At 40.1% G+C, this 27841-nt stretch overlaps 1 protein-coding gene across 2 annotated transcripts in view; it reads left to right on the plus strand.

The window, feature by feature from the left end:
• Window positions 1-27307, plus strand: part of kctd16b (potassium channel tetramerization domain containing 16b) — a 69638-nt gene extending 42331 nt beyond the window's left edge. For both annotated transcript variants that reach the window (XM_020097109.2, XM_069510038.1), the window contains one exon: window positions 21474-27307. In XM_020097109.2, the coding sequence (XP_019952668.1) occupies window positions 21474-21937 (464 nt within the window). In that variant the 3' untranslated portion in view covers window positions 21938-27307. The remainder of the gene's footprint in view (window positions 1-21473) is intronic.
• The last annotated feature ends 534 nt before the right edge of the window (window positions 27308-27841 follow it).

Genomic DNA, 27841 nt, shown 5'->3' on the forward strand with positions numbered 1-27841 from the left:
TATTTTAATTGGTATGGAGAACAGTGAGAGCATTCCAGGAATATTCACAGATTACAAGGCAGAAACTCCGAAAATGTCCCAATTAAAAGACGACGTGCATGCAGGAGTCTCACCGGCTTGTTCCAAATAAAGCAGCTACTATTTAGAATATCCACAGACAAGGTTCAATTGCAATTCTGGTGGATAAGAAAAAGGTAATATTGGAGGAATGTCATCCTTTTGCAGAGATCATTGTGTTCTAGCGAGATCTCTCTGCCCATTTTTCTTATAGGTTTGGAACCGTGCACATTTTTCATATTCCGGGCTCTTTGTTTTCTCAGCATATGGAGAACAATCTATAATGAAGGGTTGGCGTGGTTTCCTTCCAGGAGACTCAATAGGAAAACCTCATGTTTAGTAAATGTGGAGCGATTCTAATTTCAAGGCTCCAGCATGTCCAACTCCATTTATATTCATGTTATTTCTGACACTTATCAGGATTTAAGATTTTTTGAACAAATGCTGTCACATCGCGTCTATAAGCGCTTGACATTGACAGATACTGATCATAGGTTAAAAGCATTTTATAACCTATAACTATAAATGTGTCCCTGACTTTCATGGTTTTTTCTGTATGAATTATATGTTTTTCACTTTCAACCAAGAAAGTCTACATCCATCATCTATTTTTTCTTGTTTACTGATATTTTGTTGACCATGAAGTATGAAGTTCTGCTCTGTGCTAGAAATCCCTGATTGTCACCATTTTCTGCCTCTGCTTTAGGACAATAATCTGGTGGCACCGCAGCACTGCAGGCTTCAAATAAGATTTTCAACCCTACATAATTCTCCCCGGGGAATTTATTCATTTTCTGCTCTGTATGCACGAACATATTCAAGAAGCTCAAAAGGACAGTGGTCAGAGAAGCCACAGTCTATTCACACAGCTTGGGATGAAGGTGCCTTTATTAAAACGGTGTGAGTAAAGTGCCGCACTGCAAAGAAAGACAAACGTTTTACCCACAGTAAGGTTTTGCCCAGAGGATGCTTTTATTTGTCTGATGATGATCATGATGATGATGATACTCATTATTATCACTTACTGAAAAGAAGAATGAGCAGAAATTAGAAATGCTGCACAACTCTGAAATAATACAGGTTTTTTCTCTTTCTCTCTCGCTACACGTCTGGTGGCTAAAAATAAATAAATAACAGGACCCTCCTCATTTTTCAAAATAGACGTGTGCTATCTGACCCCTTTCTCTTTGCCAATCTCCGCTCTATTTCTCCATGATGTTCTCTCCATTTCCATCAGTCATCAAAGTCCATTAAAGGACTGTTCATCACGCGGGCCGCGTCATGTCATGCAGCGACACAGTGAATAATGCATCGTTTGAGTATGGAGGGGGGGAATTAGTGGCACTGATTGAGAACCAAGTTTCCTCTGATTAATTCTATGCTGATGGAGCATGGAGAGGCTATTTTTTGCAAATCTCACTCGCTATGTCACATGGAGTGCATGAAGGATATGGCGAGAAGAAGAAATGAACAACGGGGCAGTAATACAGACCAATTAAAAGAGTGTTTATTTCAGCTCCATGTTGAATGGCTGTTGCCTTGGATACCATAAATTTAAACTGTGAGGGTGACGGGGAGTGCAAAATGAGCAGATACTGAGAAATAGGACAAAGAGAGAAACAGTGGGACACATCGTTTAGCATTGTGCCTCTAATCGATTCCTCCCTGTCATTGCTCAGGTAATGGCCGAGACTACCTACAAATTAGAAGATTAGGGATGTGGTCTATCTCGCATGGACAGCTGGAGAGCGGAGGGGGAGTGGGGGGGAGGTTGCGTTTGAGGCCAGTTAGAGTCCTCCAAATCCAATCCAACACGAAAAGGAACATATGGCTAACAGAGTGCAACAGTAAAAGAGAACGACGGGAGTGATTCACAGAGATTTTCATTCCCGTGTTGTCCTGCTGAGTCACAAGTATTGCTAAAGGGAGCTGACATCTGGCACATGAAATCCTTCATGCACATATGCAAACGCAGCCACCAACACCTGCCTCCTGCCATCAACGCTCATGCTGCAATTCCTTCATGAGCCTGCATTAGCTTCAATTTACAGTCAAGCACCAATAATCCAGAATGCCTCTATTAAGACTAGTGCAGTGCCTGCTCTAAATCTGCCTGTCTGGAATGGGCTGTTTGTTTGGACTGCGGGGATGCTGGTTTCTCTCTCAGTCAGTGATTGACCTGCGGTGAGTAAAGACCGGCTGCAGGACCCCACAGAACCCTGAAGCCACCGTTGCTGCACAGAGAGCTGTTTACCTGTTTGTTCAAAGTTGGGAAGCTTAACTCGCAGAACACAGAACCTGAACTGGAGAATCAGTTGTCGTAACACCTGACAATGTTACTTTCGGGAATGACTCCTGGCCTCCGCTGCTACAGAGCATCGGTCGCCACTTTTAGGGTGAAACCAATAAGATGAACAGAGATATGTGAGCCACAAACAGAGATGTTTGGAATTATAGATGTTATAACCAACACTGTATATTGACTGTTAAAATACATATGCATGACACTGGCACATAAGTCTTTATCATTGTACTGTACTTTTAATTCCTTTAATACCTTAATTCAGAAAATCTTTTGTTAACAAAGAAATTACTCTAAATGTTCTGCAATTTACAAATCCACTTTATAAATGTAAGCATTGCATCTTCATAGTGTAAGTGATATTAGCTGCCCTCATCAGTAATGCAAATTATTAACATTAACAGTTGACTAACTACTTAACCAAGATTTTTCACAGCTGCCTGTCACTGGCAGGCCTGCAGCCCCTGCATATGCCAGCACCCCTCTCCCCTTCCTAATGCCTGAATGTTGTCAACAGACCCGTCTGTCATAGTCAGACAGGCCCTCAGAAGCCCTGGGAAAAATTCCAGCACATCAGTGGACCATCCAAAACAATCCATAAGGTTTTCACCCTCCCCAGCAAGTCGAACAGTCAGGAGTTCTTGTTATTCTTGCTATTCTTTGCCTCTCAAGCAGAGCAGGAACTTTCCTGGACATAAACCAAGTCACATGCTTCATGTCGTGATTTATTTGCTGTTTTGATTTATGTGCTGTCTGATGCACTTTGTTGTATAGATTTTGCTGCTATTGATTTGCTGACTTTTTTCACCTAACTTTTTCACAAATGTCTTTATACTCAATAATAGCTTATAGATATAGCTTGATTGCATATAGCTGCTATGAAACAGCTACATGCAATAGAGCTGTAACATTTCAAAATGTCATCTATGAAAAAGGCCTATTTTTTAGCCTGGGTTACGTATCATTAGTCAAAGACACCCTTAAGCTGTTTTAAGACTCTGGAGACCAGACGGAGAAAGATCGCACAAATTGCGGAGCCTCTCACTCAGACATTTGCGTTCACACATACACCTCCTCTGGAAAAAATATGGAGTTTCTGCAGAGTTCAGTGCTTGTGTGAGAGCAGATTTAGTGAAGAAGTCTAAACTTCCCCTATGGTAACAGCAAAAAAAAAAAGCTTCTCGACCCTCAGAGTACCTTGCTGCCTTTTACTTTTATTCCTTGGGGGAAGGAAATAATACAAACTTCTACTGTGGCATCTGAGCTCATTATGGGACAAACTCTGGATGATACTGAACAGTTTGAAAACAGCTGTATAATATAGTTACTATTTATTATAGAGTCCACAGTATGGCTAGATAGATCTACTGTATTATTGGTTTCTGCTTTAAAGTCTTAAATGGGTCAAAAATATCAAACCTGTCCAGGAAAATGGCTAAGTGCTTTTACAGCAGCAATGATAAGTTATGCGTTCTGCCTGTGTGTGAGTTTGAATGAGGATCTGCCTATTAAAAAAGCATAAATCATACATTGTGATGGGTGCATGTGGTAGAAACTGAGAGACGCCATATGGAGCTCCGTCAGCGAGCTGGAGAAGAGCTAAATGTAGGGTGTCGGTAGCGCAGACTGCTTCCAGTATATGAACAAACAAACACAAACAAAAGTTACAAGCACAGATGCATTTAGACGCACACACTCACCAGCTGCGTGAAATGAAAGAGTGGCTTAATGACACTTTGCATGAGATCAAGTGTGGAGATGCTCTGAAAGTGAAGCAAAGCTGTTGTAGCTATTGATGTAATGCACACAGACACGCACACACAACCAGATGCAATAAATTAACTACACTGACAAATTTATGGCACACCTTTAAACAAATTGAAAGTGCTCTGTCCCTTTTTATTCTTTCCATAAGTGTCAACTTGTTTCTGGCATTTGCCTGACACTTGGTGTACACACTAGTCTTGACACCACTTTACTGCCAATTACTTTCAGCCTCGCTCATTGCTCTGAGGGTCTCTCTCGCCCCCTGCTATGTGTCTGCATTCATAAGTGTGGACAAGAGAGCGAGAGGCAGCATATGTGTGTGTTTGCATGCTTACATGAGTGGGAACATTTGTGTTGTGTGTGTGTGTGCGTCTTCGGTAGCTGTGCCCCACTTCTTCCATCTACCCATCATGCATAGTCCCTAATGAGGCCCCTGGGAAGCTGTCCAGAGCTTGTGGTTCTCTAAAACAGCTACTGTTCCAACTCTATTTCAAAGCTGTTGCCTACAAGGCTCTGCAGCCTTTGAACCACGATAGTCAGTAACCAGCAGTCTAACTTTGTCATGGTCCTTACTGACATTAACACATCAGATTTGGCCTAAATACCCTATAATGTTGCACACCCATTTGATCACACACAATTTTTGCACCGATTGACTGACACACACACACACACACACACACACACACACACACACACACACACACACACGGTTTATCCAAGCTGTTACTTTTAAATTTTTTCCTCATTACTCTGTCGATTGTGTGTCATCATGAGTGGCATGAGAAGAGAAGCAGTTGTGACTGAAGACAAGAGCGACCACACTGAGAGAGAAATAAAGTCTCCAGTTTGAACAAAATGCCTGCAAATGGGCAACACAATGGTTGACTGGCAGAGAAGCAAAGAGAAACAGGCTGGGTAAAATGAAATGAGTCAATGAAAGAGAAGGAGGCTGCAAAATGTGCCAGCATTCACATGTAGAGATTTACAGTGGGTCGTGTTAAAGAATGTCACTTCCCCTCAGGCAGTACCCTATTACTCTTGGTTCACCAGCCATGCCTTTTCTTGCACATCCTGTCCTGTGCTGTTTTCTTTAAGCCCTCCCTGCTGGGAATACTCCAGGTGAAATGGGGCAACTGCGATGAGCCATTCACCGGTGATGCTCCAGACTGAGGCACTTCACATGGAGTAGAGGCTTCGAGTGGAGTGGAAGAGCAGTTCTCAAGTTCACGTAGTGTTTTGTTTTTCGCAGAATACATGGGGATGAGACGTTAAACTCTCATAAGCAAGAGCTCTAGCAGCCATCTGCACAGAGAGAAAGCTTAAAAGAGAGCAATTCACAATGCTGAAGGATGGTGTAGTAGTACAACCCCTGCTTAAATGCCTAAATTGAAAATTATTCTTGCTGGCCTCAGACCAAATCTCTCCAGAGCTCGTCGCATCTGTTTCCTCCCTCAGCTTTTCCTCTCAATAGAGAAAAGCTATTGTGGACCATGTGGCCACCTCCTTAAAAAAAGCAAAGCGGGTCAAGTAAAAAAAGAGTGCCTGATGGAGTCATAGATAAAGGGGCCAAGAACGGAGAGTCCTGCCAGGATGGGAGAGGATTTAACACCATGATAAGGTTGTATTGATCAGACGCCTCTCGGTCTGTATACCTTCCTGAGCCAACAACAGCTTCTCTTAATCTTTTGATGCTTCTACTTTACAGTCAATCCTTTCATCACTCCAACCGTCCACCCTGGACATCCGTCTTGATCCAGAATCGCTTGTGTTTCTTTCAAACTCTGTTTGATCCACAGAGAATTTTTGCCGTCTGTTCTCTGTAACGATCACCTTCCGCTGTATTTCAGATTTCAGCCTAGAATGTTCCCGACTCACACTCGCCTCTGTCATGCCCATGCAAAGGCTTCCAGGGCCACAAAATGGCCAATGCATTCACTGCCCCAAACACTCGAGTTGCAGAATCCTCCAGGGAAATCAGAGCCAGTCCCATGAATTGTTGAATTCAAGTGGTCACATGGGGCCGTGGTTCATGAACTCCTGAGGAGCTGTATTCAGCAAAAAGGCAGCACAGCAATAACACATTTGTCGTACTCATACACAACATGCCTTTCCCTGATGTATACAAATGTGATAAGGTTGCAGCACAGAGGCTTTCAGGGAGATATTTAATGTGTGCATCATTCTCACAAGTCAAAACATGTTTGAACAGTAAAGTTGATTGGATGAAATAACACGTCAAATAATAACCCTTCACCACTGGCTCAGGTATATACATACTTTACAGATACGTAGCTGATCATGTCAAGACATTAGTGATGGCGTTTTTTGCATGAATTGATACACATGTGCCCCAATTTATTCCACCTCCTTGTTATGAGCAGCTCAGTCATGCAGACACTCAGGCAGACAGTGTTAAAAGTTTAACTTACAGCAAGACGTGTGACTCAATTAACTGAACGTTGTATTATCGCTGCTGCTCAGAAACTGGCAGCCTCCTGGGATTTTTTCCCAGCACCGAAGAGTCATCATCCTTCTGAGAATGACAAGCATAAACAGCAGCGGTTGGTGGTCCCAGTCTTGAGGATAAAAACGTCAAATGGATGAGAAATATCAAAAAAGTCAAAGCTGTGACTCTTGTTGAACCGTTTCTGCACACTGATGAATCCAGGACACGAGGCTGAAGGAGTGAGCTATGTGCTAGTAAGTAGGTGTAATACATGGGCCACTGAGCACGGAAGGAGGCAATAATGTTTTATAAGATGAGGTGGGTAAGTACTATAGATGCAGCTCATGTCTTGTGTCATGTGCAAAAACTATACTGGATGGTTCATGGGTCTAAGTATAGGTCATGTTGGTTGTTTGTCCCTTAGCTCTGATATGACCCTTAAAATAGCAGCGGGCATACTAGACTTTGGTCATTAGGTTTAGACACAAATGTAGCTCGGTCAGGTTTAGAGGAAGATTATGGCATGGGTTACAATAGTTGTGTCTCAATTCAGGAAGTGAATCCTACATTTTAATACCGTTTAGACTGTCACATTTAAAAGTGTCCTTCAAGTAAGTCCTTCCATTCTTGAGTAAACAAAGGGCCCATTGAAGGGGGTGCATCCTTCTTTGGCCAACTTATCCCAGGATTTATTGTGCACTTTGATGAAACTAATGATGCAATGGTAAGAGACGGACAAGCTGATGAAGCCAACAGAAAATGCTCCGTAAACCAGATCGTCTCATTTCGTCTTGGCCTTCACGGACTACTAGACTGTGTCCTTTGAAGGATGCGGCCACTGAAATGGGACACAGCAAGAAAGTAGGTTTTCTAGGTTAGAGAACCTTTATCATCAGGTTTACAATGAAACACACAACATCAATGTGGTTAAAAGAAAAATATGAGAAGTTTCAAACAGCAGTCCCCAGTTTTGACATCTTTAGTTTGTCAAGAAATAAATTCGCCCCAAACCTAAAATGGACTGATCAACTAGTATGCCGCTCAAGTAATAATAATAATCATCAATAAGTACATTTAACTATGGATCACGTAAGCTAGAAAGAAGAGTTTGACTTATGCCTCATGAAATAGAGAAGAGAAGAAGTGACTGGGAAAGCAGGACAGATGTTGATAAAATAGCTAAAAAGTGAGACTGGGTAAAGTGAGAAAAAAAAAGAGAGAGACAGTCTGTGAAGACACTCTGTTATGTTGGCAGAAAGGGGTAAGAGGGGTCAGATGACAGATTGAGGAAACAGAATGGAGACTGAGAGGATGGATGAAACAAGTGGATGGATACAGAGTGAAAGTTACATCGGAGAGAAGAGGAGAGCAGGAGAAATGAGACAGTGAGGCTCACTGCTGCTAATAGCAAGACAAATTAAAAACGTCATCGGTTTAAAGGATGAAAAATGAACGATCATTGCTGCAAATGATGATAATAGTGGAATTAAAATGAAATAAAGCACCATTTAACCCCAGTCTGCAGGAAGTCATGCAGATTTAACTGAAACCATCACAGAGTCATCGTAGTGTCAGGATTACAACAGTCATGGGGAAACACGCAGTAATTTACATTTTTAAAGTAACCTTCCCAACCGCGTGTGTGGGTGTGTTTGTGTTTCAGATGGATAATCAGTGATCGTGTGTGACAGAGGGATAGAGATAGTGACTGATGAGCGCTCTGCATAGGCAGAGATAAAGCCTTGTGCAATTGTTCTGCAGATTACAACTCTGTGTGTTTGTATTGACATCATCTGCAGATAATTCATCACTGGACACTGGACCAGTCAGGTGCTTGTCAGGAGCAATATGCAGTGAGCACTATTATTACAACACAGGTCAATATGGACAAGATTGTGCATGTGTATGTACACGTCTTCACATATTGTACAAATGTTCAGTGTGTAAACTCTTAAAACACCATGGTTATATATTGCAACACAGCATAAACTACAGAAATTCACATTTTCTAAAATGTGTTTCCCCTGGTAATGTGTGGGTATATAGTGATCAATAGGTCCATCTGTAATCATTGTCTTGCCAAAGTAGAAATGCAGTTGTTCCTTTTTCTTATTTCTTAAAATAGTATTTCCCTGTATATCCACAGTGATGACTTTAACTTAGCCAAACTGACAAAAAAAACATCTTAAAATTGAATTACCAGAATCACACAATACTCGACACCTGAACACAAAATGTACACTAGAAAAACACATCACAGAGCGCATACCTCTGCCAAATGTAATGCTCCATCTCGCCATTCCATAGCAATGTTTCCATTAAATATCGAGACTTGCTACCTTATCTTTTCTAATTTGTCCTGGCAAAGTTTTACTACTAACCAGAAAAATGTTGACACTTCATATAATAACTTAAGAAAACTCCAATTTGGTGTTGTTTTTTCATCACTGCATTATATGGGTGTGTGCAGCACTATTTGCCGCATGCCTGCTCACGCTATCGCACTGTTGTGTGTGTGTGTGAGAGCAACATTGTTTGCTTGCACCCAGTCGGATCACAAAATTTCATAGAAATCGCCTCATTAGTTTTTGCCATCAAACAGACAAAAACAAACTCTTCCGCAGAGGTAATAAATCACATATATTTCCCTCATGTGTATGTCTGTGTATTTTAAAAATTGTCTGTTTTCTAAATATTATATTAGGTAATAATATTAGTTTTCTAAATATTATAACTTTCATAGGTACCATGGGACATGTCATCTCCTTATTACTCCAGTTATATTAATAAGGGTATTCGGAATTTGACTAAATACACCTTTGAGAGGTTGCCTTCCCCTTCCCCACATTCCACCCCTTAAGGGAACCCAGAGGAAAATTGTATGACTCCAAGATTGCTCCTCGACAGATTGGGAGAAAAAGGTGCAATTTTTTAAATCTCCTTAGGAAAAGAAAATACTAATTAATATTATGTGATTAATAAGTTTAGCAATACATCTCAATTAAATCTCAAGTTTGAATTGCTAAATGTCGCATCTCACCTTTTTGTCCTTGTGAATTTTAAGAGAAAATATGTGAAACATAGAGGGATTAGAGACTAAAACCAGGCTGAAGTGAGAATCACACTTTTGTCTCCTGCGCAGTAGAAGAGCAAACTTTGAGCTGTAAACTTTTCCTCTAGGTAGAGTTTAGTCATTTTATTTATGGGTGAGGTAGCATGATGTGTGGTCTGTATTCACTTGCTCTCAAATGAAAAGACACTATTTTTGTCACTGTAAAGAATCACCTAGTCTTCTCATTAATCACCTATATTAGGCCAATGTAGACACATATGAACGTAACGGTTTTCTTGTTGGATATGATGCGCTATTATAAGCCCAATGAGACAAATTGTAATTTGTGAATATGGGCTATAAAATTACAATTGATTGATTATTAAAACTACAGGCTGTAGCTTCAGCCTTTTTTATACTCCAGAAATCTTTGCTCATTTATAAGATTGTAGATTTAAATTCTTATTACAACATTTTTGTCTGCAGGTAAACTGCTGCTCTTATTTCTTCTATTTATAATGTTTTACAACCCATTTTTAATGTGTCAGAATTTTGTCAACCCTGAGGGCCAGTTTTACCCTTCGCATCAATCTCATGTTGCTATTCACTGTTTTATTTATACATATATAAGTAACATTGATGTGTCCTGTCCCAAAGGTGTGAACAGAGGTTGATATAAAGTACATAAAGAATAGATGGATGATTAATCAATGGAAGGATCAATGGTAAAGTACTAATGGAGAGGTGGTAGTTTGATTGACAGCTCTGCAGATTGATGGATGGCTGTAAATAGACCTGGAGATAATGTAGTTGACCCCAAAATACTAATTATATGAAGTAATTATATAGATGATCAATTCATATAGTTGTTTATCCACTAAGCATGTACTTAGTATTATTTATGTGTGACCTTGATGTTTTCTGTATGACTTAAAAGATCTTCATCTATCACCATAAACAGACTCATTAAAAGAGAAGAGGAAAATAAAAACAGGAACAATGTGAGCGCTGGTGTCGTGGCGTTCAGCGTGAGACAGACGGATCAGAGTCTCTCAGTAAAAGGATCATTAATTTGCATCGTGATGAAAGTTTAAGTGCGCATTCTGGATGTGGAGGATTGAAAGTGATAATTTGCTCAAGTATTATTAATGAATGCAGAGGCCGCTGCCTGGTAAAAAAAGGAACATTTTTGAACATGTGGAATCGAGGCTTGATTAGTAATCTGTGGTCTTCAAGAGGAATGTTCCACTGAGCCTGCGTCACTACAGCTACTCTGAAGTGTCCTGATTGTTACAGATAATTTGTGCGCGTGAGCACAGGGCACAACTTCTCCATGTCACACATTAATTGGTTATTTTCCTTCATGTTGAAACTTTGTAAAACTTCTGGTCTTATCATCTTTATTCTCTTCTGCTGCTTTGCCTGTTCATTTTCTCCACTTCCTCCAACAATGATTAAAAGCCGGTGACAGTGATTTTATATGTGTTCTCGAAAGTTGAGGCAATTTGCACTAGTACCTCTTGTGTGGGGAGGCTGCCAGTGTAACATATGGTGACTTATACTGTGTATGTGTCATACAGTACATTTAGATTTAGGTTTTGAATTACACTGGCTTGAAATGAGAAACACACTAAGATTTACAGACTCAAAGCAATATAATGTGAGGCAAGAGTCAATAGACTGAGAGTAATGCTGCTTTTAGACGTGAACTAAACTGATATTGTCCTGAGGAATGTTTGTATGAGCCTGAATACAGCACGATGATGTTCATATTCACCATTAGCAAGTGAGTGTGTTGAGGTTTCTAACACACAACTCATAAAACTGTAAAGAAGCTAAAATAACCCAAGGAGGTGCCGTACACGTAGAAGATGCCAACTTGGGAAGACAACAAGGTGCGTGAACTTTTGGCGATAAGAACTAATCAGTTCTTATGATGTGATACAGAGAAGACTTATTGTGAGGATCCAATAAGGGACAGAAAGAGTTAAAGGGAATGATATGGGCTGCGAGAAACTCCTGTCACTACATAGTGTCACTCTCTGGAGTGAAATGTAGCATCTGCTTGTAGGGAAGAGAAGCCTGTTCACTCAGCAAAAAAAACAGACGCACTCACAGAGAAAGTCTTGAAATACTTTGCAAAGGACTGCATCAAGAGAAAGACAGAGACAAGAGAGATAGGGAGAGAAAAAGGTGGAGGTAGAAGTAGTTATTTCTTGATATATATTATGCAAACCTTGCAATAAAAGCTCAGACCAACAATCTGCTTAGAAATACATGCTGCTTGGATTCTGAATATGCTGATGTTTCATTAGACAGCCAACATCTTTGTCCACAGCTCATTCCCGGGGCGAGGGACAGTTTAATCAATATCTGACCGACTGCGTTTCTTCCCACAGCTAAAAACCAAAGAGCCTGGGATGTAAAGCGAGGTCGTGCAGCAGCATCTGTCACGTTGAAGCGTCCTTGGGCGAGACGCTGAATCACTGCTAACTCTAATTTATCTTCTTTTTGACCTTTTCACAGAGGAAAGCATGCGAAAGAAGAGTCTCCTCTTTGGGATAAACACATTATCATGTTCTTATTGCATTTAACCTGTGAGGACATTGGGTCATGCCTTTGCGCTGCGAGCTGCTCAGCTAACAATGCAGAGAAGAGTGTCTCTGTGGGCCAAAGAGCGTTTTGAAAAAACATCTATTTTGCCATGAACGAGAGAATAGACCCATGTGCTGAGAAACTCCAGCTGGCGTCTCTTTCTCCGCCTCTTTCACTTTGTATTTTTAATGAACCTTTAGACAAAAAAGCTCATCTTTCCCTGGGATACTAGTTATACCAAGAGAGGGTTGAAAGCCATTAGCCGTTAAGTCTTAAATAGTATAGTCCATCAAAGCAATTTTTCTTCACATTGTAGAAACTGTACTGTAAATGCATGATTTAAGGCTTTCACAGTATAAACAAAAGGGCAGAGAAAGGCTTGTGAATTTTATCCTTGTGGTACAATGTTCTTAAGACAGTCATCTGATCAGTTCTCTGCTGTAGGCAGTGTCGCGTAGAGTCGGAACATACAGCATGATTGATATGAAGCATCCAAAACCAGCCCCAGACTTAAAACTTAAAACGTGACACATCATTTAACATACCTGCTGTGTATTGATAGAGACAAACATTTTTGGCACAAGCGTAAACATTTGAACTAACTGATAGACCTGTTTTATTGGCCAGTGCCTAATAAAGGTTAACTGGGGTATATGTAGATTTTTGTAATCAGAAACATTGCTATAGTTCAGCATCAAACTTCATTTTTGCACTCACCGAAAACCGACTCCAGCAGTGGGAAGGGTGATGGGAGTCAAAACGTAGAGATTCCTCAGGAGACCAAGGATTAGGAGAGAGACAATGTCTGAACCCACAGTCCAAATGATGAAACTCAGTCCAGAACAGTTGGAAGTCCAGAGAGTTATACGCAAAGAGGATATAAAGCTTGTATCCATGAGGGCAATGGTGGCAGTACACAAACAATAGAGCACACTACGTAAGGGGTTTATTGGTGGGAAGCACAGGGACAGGAACTAATCAGGTAACAGGTGAGAAGTTGTCAAGTGACTAAAAATCAAGATCTGCAACAACAGGAAATGTTGGTAACATGTCAAAATAAAACAGGAAATGAAAAGACAGTTACCATCCGTGTTAACTTTGATTCTACTTTCATCACATCTTCTTTTTTGTCTCAACTTAAAGCAAGAAGAATGCTACCAGCTAATCCCAGTCCGTCTGAGCAGTGTAACCTCTGCAGGGCAGACTGGAGGCTACAGTCAATCAGCAAATGACCAGAGGGTTTATTTTTTCCTCTTGTCTTGTAAACGCAATAAGCTCTACTTGCTCCCGGCAAGAAATCATGTTCAGAAAAGAAACTTAAATTAGCATGTTTGCTGTCAGGACAGTCTTGGATGTCTAGCAAAGGCACTAAATGACACATTTATCATTTATCTTATAAAAAAAACACAAGAAACATATGTAACAATCGCCTTACTTTGCTAACAAATTACATCCCCATGTCAGAAACTTCAGGTGACAGCTGCTGTTATCTTCCCATCCTGTAAGCTGAGATTGCTGCACATTTGCAAAAATTCCTTGATGATAATTGAAGCACTTAAGGTTAAAACACATCAGTGATTTTGCAAGTGAGTGAACAACTTGTTTCCATGAGCTGTTTTAGAGTTACAAACAAATCTAAAACACAGTAACAACTTTCATGGTTACATACTGTAGCAACAGATTCTCAGTGTAGGCGTAGGAGTCGAAACAGCATAATGTCACAAGTGCCTTTGCCATTGTTTGATGCTTCTCTCAGCGACATCCACCATAAAAGAATCACTGCCACAAAGCCTTTTTGAGTTTGGCTGACCTCTTCTAGTGCAACCTTTTATGCAGCATGTTCAGGTGTTTCTGAAGCTTTTAAGACAAACTATCAAAGTGATGAGTCCCACTGAGTATATGTAGATAACATAACACAGGTTCAGGGAATGTGGTTAACATTAAGACATATTAGATCTGAGATAATCTGTGAGTTCACCTTCTTAGAGATGCTCTTACTTTTTTAATGAGAAATACCAAAGCTAATCTTCATTATTTCTAGAAATAATTAATGAGTTATGTTGTATGCACAGTGGTCATTTGAAAATCATACCTCCATTGAGTTGTCTTCTGAAACAATCTGTGGACATGCCACAAGGAAGACAATAAGGACTGATATTTCAAAGAATAAACGGAGGAAACAAAGGGGAGGGAAAAAAATGGAAAGCATCTAATGGAGGGCAGAAACCTTCATCTGACAGAGGAAGGCAGAGGAAGAAGGGCGAGACTGAGGGAGAGACAGGAAGGCGGGAAGAGGGAGCAGGACACAGGAGTGGAGAGATGCAGACGGCAGAGTTGAGGTGGGAGAGGGAGTGATATATAGAAGAGGTTTATTTGTTTTTGTTGTGCCAACATCATTTATCTCCGGTGAACAGCCTCCCAGTGCTGAGAGGCTGTATGACAGAAATCAATCAGAGGGCAATCGTCCATACACTTCCACTGATGTGCCAACCCATCGATACAGGCATTAGGAAAGGAACGATGAGGAAGGGATGCAAGGAGAGAGAGAGAGAGAGCAGTGAAAAATACTTATAAAAGAAAAGATGAGAACACTGAGGCAGTTGTAGGCTTTATTTTGCTTGCAGCTCAGCTCGACAATAAAACTCAATTATTTCTTTCCCCCTGAACGAGACATAACGAGGTAAATACTTGAGTCTGTTTGCACTCACTCTGCAATATTGTGTGAAGAAAAACGTTGAATTATGCACAAGTTGTTTTTTGCTTTTTGGATTCTTTGAATTTAGTAATTCAGTGGTGGGGATGGAAGCAGAACAACCAACAGAGGTAAAACCACACAGTCAGACTCCCCCTTGCATTGACTGTACTAAAACCATATTTCTGTATCTGTAGAATCAACGACAATCATTTCTTCCAGTTTTGTGTCTGTCGCCTTTTAAAAACATCATCAACACATCCACTCATTTGCTGTGAATTTTCTGAAAACTTTCCTGGAGGGAAATGTCTGGAGCAACTGACTCGCAATACTTTTATTTGCCTTCTCAACTACAGCTCCTCTGCACAATTTCAGGAGACTACTGTGCATGTCTGAAAGCAGCATAAAGAGATAGTTAACCAAAAAGGAACTCATCATTATGTCAGTTTAGGGGTGGGTGTTTGAGTCTGCAAAACACTTTGGGGGTCTATGGGGTAAACAGTGTTGCAGCCAAATCCAATACCATTGAAGTTGTTTTGTGGACTTCAACCACCCCCCCCAGCAGCAAAGTGCTGAGTAGATAATGAGTGCATTTATAACATGAAGTGTGTTGCTGTAGAAAGTGTGTGTCAGTGTTTTATTGTGATGTACAAAAGCCTGCATTATATTTGTGTGATCATCATAAATATTAACAGAGAATGAAACTGTCCACATGTGTCAGATGATGTTAAACAGCTGCTCATTCAAGAAAATCATCAGACCTTTAAATACCAGCTGACGTAAGGACATTACAATGACATCACATGAAAGAATTAGGCTTGAGCTTGATTTATTCAGTGTGTGCAGTGTGTGCAGTGTGTCAGTATGTTGATTCTATTTAATTGTAAGTGTAGTGCAAGTCAGCCAGGTCTTCTTACTGACCATAGCTGGCACACGTTGTTGAGATCCCTGCTGAGATCAATACATCAGAGCCAGGAGCACCTGTCAGAATGCATTGTCTGTTTGTGTGTGTGCGGTTTGTGTGTGTGCGTGCGGTTGTGTGTGTGTGTGTGTGTGTTTATAACAGCGTGTGACAGTCATTAGACTTCAGTCCGACCTCCTGCTCCTACCCCCTGGAAAAGAAACAACATGAGATCACATGAATCAACTGCTGCACATAACAGTAGAAGACAACACACATACACACACAGAAACAGAGACACACACACAGAGCAGGAGTGTGCGTGTGAGTGATGCTGGCCAGAGGCACAGCCGACAGTCTGACACCTCTGATGACATGAATGGGAAGCCCACCTGACAACAGCCTCCCTTTTTCTGCCCAACGGCGAGCAGATAATAAATCCAAGGCCAATGTCAATTCTACGCTGAGGGATGACCATAGGCACACACACACATGTGCATACCTCTCTGACACACACTACAACACATATGATATATGTGCAGGGAAGTAGGCTGCATTGGAACAAATAAACCGACCTACATCTTGGCTTTCACATATGGTGCATCATCTCACATGTTAATACTCTATGCACAGTGAATGGGAAAGTGTGTACGTATACACACACACCCATACACACCCACACACACACCCACACACACCCATACACTCCCACATATACATACACATTTTCCCTGAAGGAAAGTATGACCTTATCCCCGCATATGAGCAAAGAATGCCTTGGTATACTATAGGTCACAGAGATTATATACTGTATCACACAGAATGCATGCAGAAGGAACATGCACAAAGCTTGAGCCTGAGCACATTCACAGCAAAGTGAGATTTTTTTTTACTCAATCTGAAAAGTGGGGATAAAAAAGACAGATTGAGACACAAGCCCGCTACAGAAAAATCTATCGCAGTCTTGATTTGATTCGTTGAGCCTCGTTTATCCAGGGTGCTGCTCAACTAGCAAAAAAGCTTCCCTTAAAGTAGCCTCAAATTTACACAGTAAACACAATCTCACACAAGAGCTGCTCAATACAACTTCAATCTTTTAGTTTGGTCCCAGGAGCAGGTTGGAGATTAAGTGCCTTGCTCAGGGCTTAAGGCAAGGAGCTCCTGAATCACTTCCTAGGCCAGTTTTATTCTGAGGGTCCAGGTTTGAATCAAAAAAGTAGGGCTTTTCTAGTCTTTTCTAAAGGATACGTAGGCATGTGGAGGGGAAGACTGGGTTGAACTGCTGACCCTCTGGTAAGAGGACAACCCGCTCTACCCCCTGATAGCCCTTCAATTACTCTTTTTTTTTTAATTTAGCAAAGTAGGAGAGCTGTTGGATTCTACTCCAACACAAATTAGAAATATACAGATATGTACATTTTGGTTTAAATAGATTAGAATTTGCAGGTTGACAACAAAAGACAAAACACATTTACTGTTTGGTGCTTTACATCCTTTTCTGGCTCATCTGTATTTATAATTTTCATACATTTTATACATTTACCATTCAATGAGGTTCAAAAGCAGGGGGCGGTTGGCCAATACAGTGGGTTAAAAAGTTTTCAAGGAGAAATATGTGAAAAAACACAGGCTTAAAAATATCTCTACTGTGTCTAAAAGTAGCAGTGACGTCACTTAAGTAATGCAAACAAGAGTGAGACTGAGAATTATCAGGAGTAATTGGACATCTTTATTTGTTTAAAACAATCACCAGTATGCAGGAAAGTCATTTTCATTAGGTATTTTTCTGTCCTGTTAAGTTATATGCCTCTTTCTAAACAAGCTTTTTCTCCTTGTGTATGGGCCACTTGTTTAAAACCGATATCTCCATTTGGAAGGAAATGAAACTCTAAATTCGACAATAAATAAATTCCAGACAACAAAACACCTCTCATATTATTCTGTTGCAGCCTTATGTTGATTGAAACGAGCAATGAATGAGTGGATGGAAAACATTTTATGATATAAATGTGAGCTGAATGGGGACTTATGAAAATCAGCATTCATTTAAAATTCAGACATATTCTCGCCTCCTGTGATTGATTCAACATCTTTCCAAAAGTGCTGACATGCACGTGGGCGTGATTGACAGGACAGGGAGATGCCCTCACCCCAAGACGTCTTCTGACTGGTATGAACAATGAACCTCGGGTTATTTTTGAGTGAGTGGATCATTCAGTCTATCTGTCATGAGGAGAAAATGTCAAATTCTTGGCAGTTATAGAGCTTAAACACCTTGTTTATGACTGGACAGGAAATGTCCTAATAATTATCTGTTTTTCTAATAAATAGAATCAAGACTATGTTTGAATGAGAACTCCAGTAAGATCTGTACATACACACTACAGCACAACCAGCGTTTCAATGTGCCAAACCACCAACTTACACATGACACGGACAAGACATCAGCCTATTAAATAGACTGCTCAGGCATGGTACAGGGGGATTCATCACAATGCCCGCAGCTTAAATGACCTCATGGCCATTACAAATGTACTCCTGAGTGATGACTGCAGGCATCCTTTGAGTCGCTCATTACAATGTGCATTCCTCCTCAATATAATTAAAATCAAACAGTTTGTGAAGCAGCTTCAGCCTTTCAACACTGAAACCTTGACCTTTAACAATGGCACCTCCGTTGGTGTAAATTTAGATGCTCCAGGACACACTGCCACAATGCATCATCCTGCTATGTTTAAGCAAAATTGGATAAGAGGTGTCTGATATATCAGGTTTGAGGCAAATGTTTTGATCCTTAATTGTTGCGTTCTGCAATGATTATTTCTGGGCTTGGATACATTTGGAGAATAAAAGGATAAACTCTGAGTGACTAAGGTAAACAGCAGTTTCTATTTTTGTTTCAATTAGTATCAGCATATTGTACATTAAAGTAGAAATGTTATGCTCATGCTCAGGTTATTACTTGATCTAAAGTTAAAAAACACGTGACAAATGTGGGGTGACATCACAATGCCCGGGAAGTATCGGCTGGACCTTCAGGACCAGTGTTATCTGTCAGGGGGGAAGACTTCGGGCTTTTTAACGTTTGAGACATTTTTACATATACAAAAAAAAAAAAGATTGAATGAGGAGAATTAGCTCTGCAAATTTTAATTTGTTTCCCTTCTCTTATCAGGGGAAATTGGTTTTACTACTAATATAACTTGATATGCTATGGTGCATCAACACTGCATACTGATACATCCCTTTAGAAACATAATTATCTCAATCATCAGTCCCTCTGAATGGTGTCCTCACTCAAACTATTTGCCCGTCTATTTGTCAGGAAACAAAAGGTTTCCTTAAGGTTTGACAGGAAATCCAATTGGTCAAGATGATGAGTCAGATCCCTCAGTGTTAGCGAGGCTAATAGTGACTCACAATACCTGTTTATTAAAGCAACATGTCACTGTCAAGACGTACAGCATGAGGAGACACTATGAGGTCTGCTTAATTACCAATTGCCATAGTTTAATCAGAATGTCATATATCACGTGTACAGACACAATGGCAGCGCTCACACAAGTTTCTTGGAGACGTTTATTACTGCAGCTCCACCATCATCCCATCTACTTACTTGGACTCGCAGTGTGGCCTCTGGCAGATTGAACAATTCACAAAAGCATGGGGCCATTTCAAAACTCCATGAGTCTACATCTCATCAGTCAGAGGGTGCCCGTATTCACTCATCTTATTTGTCCCTAGACAAAGATTTTCAAGCGACACCACTGCACAAATCATGGGTTATGTTCTCTAACCTCCCTGTGGTTTAACTGTATAATGAATGCGTCTCTTTATTTAGGCTCATGCATTTTTAATTGAGTGCTTACCTTCAAATTACACTTTTTCAGTAAGATAGTGTGTTTTATTTAGTGCCTTTGTCTTAGACCTCGTCTATGTGCTGTTGAAAGCTGTGGTAATCAAAGAGATCCAGAGCTGGCACAGGCGACAAAGAATGTTACACTACATTTCTGTCACAGCCTTTGATGGGTGATGTTTAGATCATATACAGAAGGCAGTAAAGTATGTGCTTTTATATTTAGTGCTGTACTGAATGTTAGTCTTTCTGCCATCTCAAGAGATTTTTCATCTATATATACCCACATAAATGTAGTTGTGACACATGGTGGCCATTCATGGGTTGTAGTCTGAGGAACAAGTATTGGTTGGATGAATCGATTTCTGCTCTGCAGAATATGCCATTCAGGACGAAGTGAATTAAAAACAGGGGAGGGGTTTATTTTAAGCAGTGTTATTTATAGTCGCGGACGTTTGACTTGTTTGAAGTGAAATGCTCAGCAGCGCATACAAAGAAACTGAGGTACTATTGAACTTGATGAATAGAAGACACATGAAAAGCTGAAGCGTGTGTGTGGAAAATGGTGAGGGGCGGAGCTCTGAATCGGAAGTGGGGGCAGCGTTGCACGTGTGTGTTTGCCTCAAGGGTTTTGATCTCTCTGCCTCACTGAACAGAAAAGAGTCCATCAGCAACAGATACCCCTTCAATTATTCAGGAGGTTAGCATAAAAAATAAATGGCTGTTTCCTGCAGGGAGAGGTGTGGTGCCGTTCTGGTCTCTGAATCTCTCCTTAGGCTGGGCAATTGATTCCATTCAGCGATGATTGTAACTACTGGGTATTTTTCTTTTTAAGTCTCCAATGAATCCTAACACCTATTATTGATCTCACACCAACACCAAGTGCTTGATCAAATCATAAATGTGTAGTGTTCCTGGGTTTAATAGGCCTTTCGAAGAGTGCAGATAAAGAGGCACATACGTTTTTTGGTCTTTCGCTGCACAGAGAAAAGGCTGTGGGTTTCAACCTGACAGACAGGTTGCATGTTCTCCCTGTCTCTATTGGTTTTCTCTGGGTTCTTCAACTTCCTCCCACATGCAGGTATTGTTAAATTGGCAGTTCATGTGAGCTAAAAGTGATTTTTGTCTTTATATGTTGCTCCTACGATTGTTGTCGACCTGTCCAGGGTGTCTCGCCCCAAAATTGGCTGGAATTGGCTCCAGAAACCTGGTGACGCTCAAAGGATAAGCAGTGTAGCAAATTTATTGATTGTTGGAAGTTGTCCAGTGAACAAAACAGCAGAGAAATCAAGATGAATGTTTGGGTCTGTTGAGTTGAGTTTGATGTCTGTTCATCTTTAAATTGACGGCCAGAAATGTTTTCCACAAATACCGTTGCCTTCTATGTTGTACTGTAAAAGTTTGTGGAGTGTAAATCTAGACATTATGTGGCTGTAAAAGGTTTTAGCTCTTTCCTATGACAGCATGGATCTATGAGGGTCATTCTTTGAACAATACAGGGTTGTCACACAGTCAGCCGGCTCACTTCCATGATTCGACTGGAAGCAAGCCAGTTGTCCCTGATGTCATGTCACTTTGTTCTTGGTGATATTCATTTGGCACTAGCTGACTTTTCGTTTTTTGTCTGCCGTCAGGGGTTCTTACTTTGCCATTCTTCTCCTGTCTGACGAATTTGTGCCTTTCTTTGTGCTGCTGAGTCATTTTTCTCTTCGCGACAATTGGCCGGAAGGAAAGAAAGGCTGGGAAAAATTACCCTGAAAAGTATCTAATGTTAGCTCCTTCTCTGCTTCTCTCTCTTCCAGGTGGCCCTTCACGTTGGTCCTCACCTCCATGTGACTGCTGCTGCAAGAACCACAAGGGTGACGGCGAAGGCGAGAGTGGCACCTCCTTTAACGAGCTGTCCACCTCCAGCTCTGAGAGCCAGTCAGAGGCCAGCTCTCCCCAGGGAACAGTCATCTGTGGGCCGGTCAGCCGCCAGCCTCACCCCCATGCCAACGTCCAAACCCTTGACAGGCCACTAAAAAAGGGCCCCGTTGCCATGCTCCAGCAGTCCGACCAGCGCCGTAAGAGTGACTTGCTGCGCACACTAACGGCAAGCTCCCGCGACACGAGCACGTGCAAGAAAAGGCCGGTGAAAGAGAAGCTGACAGTTGAGGAGGAGCTGGAAAAGTGCATTCAAGACTTCCGCAAGATCAAGATCCCAGAGAGGTTCCCCGAGAGGAAGTACATGTGGCAGGCCGATCTGCTAAGAAAGTACCGCCTCTGAGCCAGGAACCAGTAGAGAGCGAGCAGCAGCACGAGGCCAAGGATCCGTTTACATGTTTTTTGATCTCGACTTTTGCAACAAAAGGGAGACAATAAACTCAACTCATTTGAAACCGCGTTCTGAGGGAAATTCCACAGATTTGTCAGGAGGTTAAAACGAAAGAAGCTAGAATTAAGCATAAAAAACAGAGATTCCTATTGACGTATGTATGTATGTGTGTGTATGTAGTTTAGGCACTCTGTATGTACTGTAAGTGTGCGCTGTACTTTGCTGAATGCTTCAGAGCTTTGAATAATTTATCACTGAGGACCAATCACAGAGGGCAAAAGACATTCTTTATGAACCCATCAATGAACAGAAGGCTTGCAAATGGCCACACAAGAAATTACAGAGGATTTCTGGACTGCACGTACTGTCGTCTGTCATCGTTTCACCAAAAACTATCACAGGAACCACAGTTTTAGTCCATGGATACAAACACTGGTTTAGTATGTGAATGTGTGTTTGTGTGTATGAGTGTGTTTGCACCCAGGTGGCCTAGAGGTCACGGATAAATCTGCATCAGGACCCATTAATAATGCATGCTGTCCCGACAGTGCTCTCACTATAAATACACTCAGAGGTCTTTGCTGCCAGGGGAGCGTAAACAGCTGGGTCAATTACTTTACTTTTTTGGCAACATCTGTGGACCTCCAAGGCAGGAGGAGGTGCCATTTCATCAGCGCCGCAATTAATTTCCTGCTCACAATATCATTTATATTGCTTCACGCACCCCAAGTGAGTCAAATTGCTGCGTACTGCATTGATTTTTTTTGCTGCGTTGGCAAGATGAAGAGCAATACCCAGGTTAATGTGTGAAGGGTAAGTGAAAGAGTCGAGGATTTGATTTGATGGTCGAACCACGGGGAAATACACAGGTTTAATAAAGAAAAGCCCTGATTCAACACACCTGTACACACACTCATTGGTTTATATCACAGGCTTTTAACCCTTTTTACATTGCCGACACGAAAAGAGCACTGACAAACACTCATCCCCACACACAGTGATCGATCGTGAGGTCATTTACACCATGCTCAATATGACACCTGCAGTAAATACAGACTGAATGGGGCAGGATTGCTTCATTTGCTAAACCAGTCAGGACAGACTGATGCATCCTGGGCCGACTGGTGACATGCTAATCAATAATTATTGATGACAGGGTCTGCGTGATAGAGCCGATAGCCGCTGCTCTTGTTTACAGTTATGAATGAAGCCCCTAAGTTACTGACGAGGACAAGCTGTTCATGTATTCAGCGAAAATGAGCCATTATTCATTTACATTTAGTGTTCATTTACGTCCTCCCGGCTCTGCCAGAATCATTAGGAAGTGGTGTATCGTGGTAACAGAAACAAACACTACGGACAGCGATTTTCAAAAGAGCACAGTTTTAATTTCCTGGTAGATTGATTGTTATTTATTTAAGGATCTTGTGGTAACATATATTCTGGCAGAGGGATTTAAAAATAATTGCACACTGCAAATTAAATAATTGAAGATAGTAAATGACAAAAGCACATAGACATCAGCTGCTGATGGAATCTCGTCATTTCTCTTTGGACTAACGATGGTAGAGTTTATATCACAATCTCTGTTTTAGGAGAAAGCACATAGGCTATGAAATTACTTTTTCAACAGTAACAACAACCAGGGGAACAAAATGTGTTACTAGATTCAAGTTCAAGATGTTAATTTCTTTTATTGGTACACAAAAAAAATCTGATGTTTTTGTAATTAAGACCATCTGTGTGGGTCAGCAATTAAAAGGCACGCTGTTACAAGTACTGTAGAAGGCTTTCAAACACTCATCACGTCCAATGTGTGACAGCAAGTTTCTAGGAGAGGAAATAGCTGAAGTAGATAACTGCTAATCAAATGCTTGCATGTGTTCGTTAATCACAGCTTCAGGTAACATCCAAGGTATTTATAAATGTGTGATAGCAAAGCTATGATGAAAAAATGTGGTTTGCGAGTTATTGTGTTTGAAATATTATGACCTGGATAGTATAGATGATTTAAAAAAGCAGAAAGGAAAATGTAAATTGGAGAATTTGATTTAAATTCTCTTGTAAAAGCAGATTATATGATTGATTATATTATATGAAGGCACAGAGGAGTGGACTTTATTAACAATCACAGGTTATTGCAAAGCACAAAGGACACGGTTCAATCTAAAGCACACCCAAATAATAAAGTATAAATAATATATACAGTATGTATTCAAAGATTTCTTTACTTAAAAAACTGATTATTACAAAATGTTTAATATACTTATTTTTCTATCCAAAGGCTTTTGAATTCATCTAAAATCAAATGACCTTATTCTCCCTTAAAATCAATTTTTTGAGCGAGGTGCATCAGAGGTTGTTAAATTCTATTCAGTGGTGCCCATATGTCAGCTACAGTTTATTATAGTATAAATTAATATTGTTGCAATAGGTGCTAGATAGAAACCAACCAGTTTCCTCATGTCAATATAATGAATATGACTTATTTTTCTACATTGCAGGATTATTACATTTTCATTTTAAAGTAATTTATCTTATCAGTTCAAGTTGGAATATGTTAGTCCAGACTACATATCACATGTAAATAAACACCATAAATCACACCCAGCCAGAATAATGTATTATACTCTCACATAACATGCAAATCTATGAGGCGCGGCTGCTTCTCTGATGCAGTAGACTGACGCTAATGTAATACAGGCATATGTGTTTTATCATTTGGAGTGTCGGTCCAAAGGGGTTAAGGGGAATATAATACACACCCATAACATGTATATTTACCACCACCACAACAAATAACAAATGATGAGTTGTAGTCGTTTTTCAAGACAAGTGTCATAAATGAACTGTCAGTACATTTGTGACCAAGACCCTTCAGCGGTTTAATTGTAATCATTAGAGCTAAAAAAAATAATTTAAAAAAGTATGTTTACTCGTTTAACAAAATAAAAAAACTGCCAAAACAGAAATTAAAGCATGTTTAAAACTCAACTGTTGATCTGGAACCCAGGGGTTTTTTGTTACTGCACAGCACCGTCACAAAGTGTTAGGACAGTGATATTTTTTCAATGTTTTGGCTCTGTACTCCAGAACATTGGATTTGAAATCAAACAACGGGTGAAAGTGCTGACTTCAGGCTTTTCACAGAGTTTGTTTCATCCATATTGGATTTGGATACAGGACGATGCAGCAGGACTTACTGTCTCTATATAAAGGTGAGGCAGCAAAAGTTTATGTTGAGCCTTAACCTCTTATTGACTACGCCCCTTGTCCAGGTCCCTTCTTGAAAACGCCTAAAATGAATAGTGTATATCTAAGGTCTGTATGAATAATCTTGGTACTTGTATAAAGGTAACACAGGTTTAAGCATCAGACTGGATGTTAGTGGGTCAGAGTAAATGAAGATAGAATACAAAATAAATTAAATATTTTATTGCTATGTAAAGAAAGCTACAGTGGGTTTGAGTTCCACATTTATGACACCGTTTCTCTCATTCAGCTGTAAATACTCTTAATTCAAACCACAACTGAGCATCAGATCTGTATATCTTTAAATGTAAATCTTGTGTTATAGAGCAGAGACCCAACACAACTTGAGATAATGTTTATTGTGGTTCAGCGCTACAACAATAAAAGTTAAATAAACTCCAATACAAAACCGTTAATAATTGTAATCCAGTTTAAAAGATGTTTGCCTTTCCAGTTAGTTTTCTTGGTGTAAACTTGAGGTGAAATGTTCACTGCAACACATTTTTGTCATTGAATCATAAATATTGTACTGTTATTATACAATTATATCCTCTGGTTCATTTCTGAACATGATTTGAGATACTGAAATATTTATATTTTTTTCCTGTAAAAGGTGTTTGCAGTTGCTGTTGCTACAATTATCATTTGTCCAAAAGATCCAAACAGAGTAATTAATTTAGATGATGGACATATTATTATTCATTTGAAAGATAAACAACACGAAAGGATTTTGTTGCGCAAGTGTTTGCATCCATTATGTTATTTTTGACATCCTGTGTAGTTGTGCTGTTTTTCTTCCACCAAGTTAAAGTGAAAAAGCCAGCTGATATAAGTAGGGATCCTGATTGCCTGACTCTGCCTGCCACTACAAAAAATGCATCATGAAATGCTTTTCAACAGACATGTAGTGAAAATAAATACCAAGACACCCGGAGGCCTTCTAGAGTAGACTACAGCTGTTTTTTGCACAATGTATAAAGTTATATAAAGAAACACACACAAGAAAGTATTTGAAAAAAGAGATGGACAAATACAGCCACAACGTGTCTGTCACGAGAGGGAAAGATTCGATCGTTTGTTGTATTAAACATATTCAAAATTTCACCTTCAGAGCATGTGAGATGATATTCAGTTCTCTGGGCCATTAAATTAACAGATGATGTAAATCTTATTGACGAAGAATGACTGTCAATTTGTTTTCAAGCCTGATGTGACGTGAAAAAGGACGAAAAGATAAGTTTGTCTATTTCTGTTGTTTCTGGAGAGCCCGGCTACAGTCTGTGATTTTCTTTCTTGAAGTTTTAGGCGTGCCCTGCAAGTGAAGCCTGTGCACACGATTGTAGGCCCTGTTATTTTCCTCCTGCCTTTGATGAGCCTGCCAACCACAAAGAAAATCACATTATCCTGATACCACCACGGTAGACCCGGTACACGCTGTTTGATAAAAAAACAAAGGGGCGTCTGTTTTTGATGTATGTTGTTCTGGCACACAAAAGAAAAGAAAAAATGGTTCAGAAACATTGTGAGCATGTTGGTATACAAAAACTTATAACAGATTTAACCTAGTCTGTTTGTGTGGAAAAAGAATATGTCAAAAACTGATATTTAACAGAAAAATGAAAACTTGCAAAAAAAGAAGAAAAAAAAAAGATAAGCACAAATGTGTCGATAGTGTCTGCTGTTCCTCCACAGTTGTATAACATTATCAAATAAAACGTCGACTCTGCAGCGCAACCGAGCTCCTGCAAAACAGAGCGATTCTCACCAGAGGCTGTGGAATAAATGTCAGTAAATACAATTTCGGCTTCTTTCAAATGACATAAATCTGTCTATTAAAGTTTTTATAATGTTTAAATTATACATAGATTTACTCCTTTAACTTCAAATTGGATATGAGCGGTAACAACAAAACCTCCGTATCGAGAGTCGCCCTGTATTCCAGGTGTGAGGTCCCATGACTTTGTCTGACTTTAGAGACAATACAATTCATCTGAGCGTGTTTAGATACGAAGCATAGTATAGTCATTTTGAAAAATGTATGAGTACAACCAATAAACAAGACATTGTGTACAGCGACCTATGAGTTGTACTTATTCCTTGGTGTATTAAGAAGTTCATTTTAATTAATGAAGTTCATTTGTTTTGATTCTCGCCATGTTTCTGCTGGGGCAATGGAGGTCAGGAAAAAGTTACATTCAGAAAGTAGTTATAATTAATTGTAGATTAAAAGTTAATTTATGACTGGGGGACAAATCGGCTGCATCTCAGTTGCATTTCAAATAGCATCAGTGTTGTTGTTTTCCTGATATGCACTGATTGACTGGAAATTGTGGGAAAGTGTTTATATTTTTAAGAGACTTAAAATCCTTGCATGCAGCCAAATGCCCTGTTTACAGTTTATAAGACATTATTATGGTTTAATGTGAGTTTCACTGTGATTGTTTCATCAAATCAAATTAATTTGGACATTTATGATGGCTGTGTCCAAATTCATATACTTTTACTACATAGGGTAATAATTGCCACATTGTACCAAACAGTAAAGACACAAAGCAATAATGATTTGTGTTTTTTACCTCTGCCAAGGAGGTTACGTTTTCACCA

The sequence above is a fragment of the Paralichthys olivaceus genome, chromosome 15, assembly GCF_024713975.1.
Source record: "Paralichthys olivaceus isolate ysfri-2021 chromosome 15, ASM2471397v2, whole genome shotgun sequence".
Lineage (NCBI taxonomy): Eukaryota > Metazoa > Chordata > Actinopteri > Pleuronectiformes > Paralichthyidae > Paralichthys > Paralichthys olivaceus.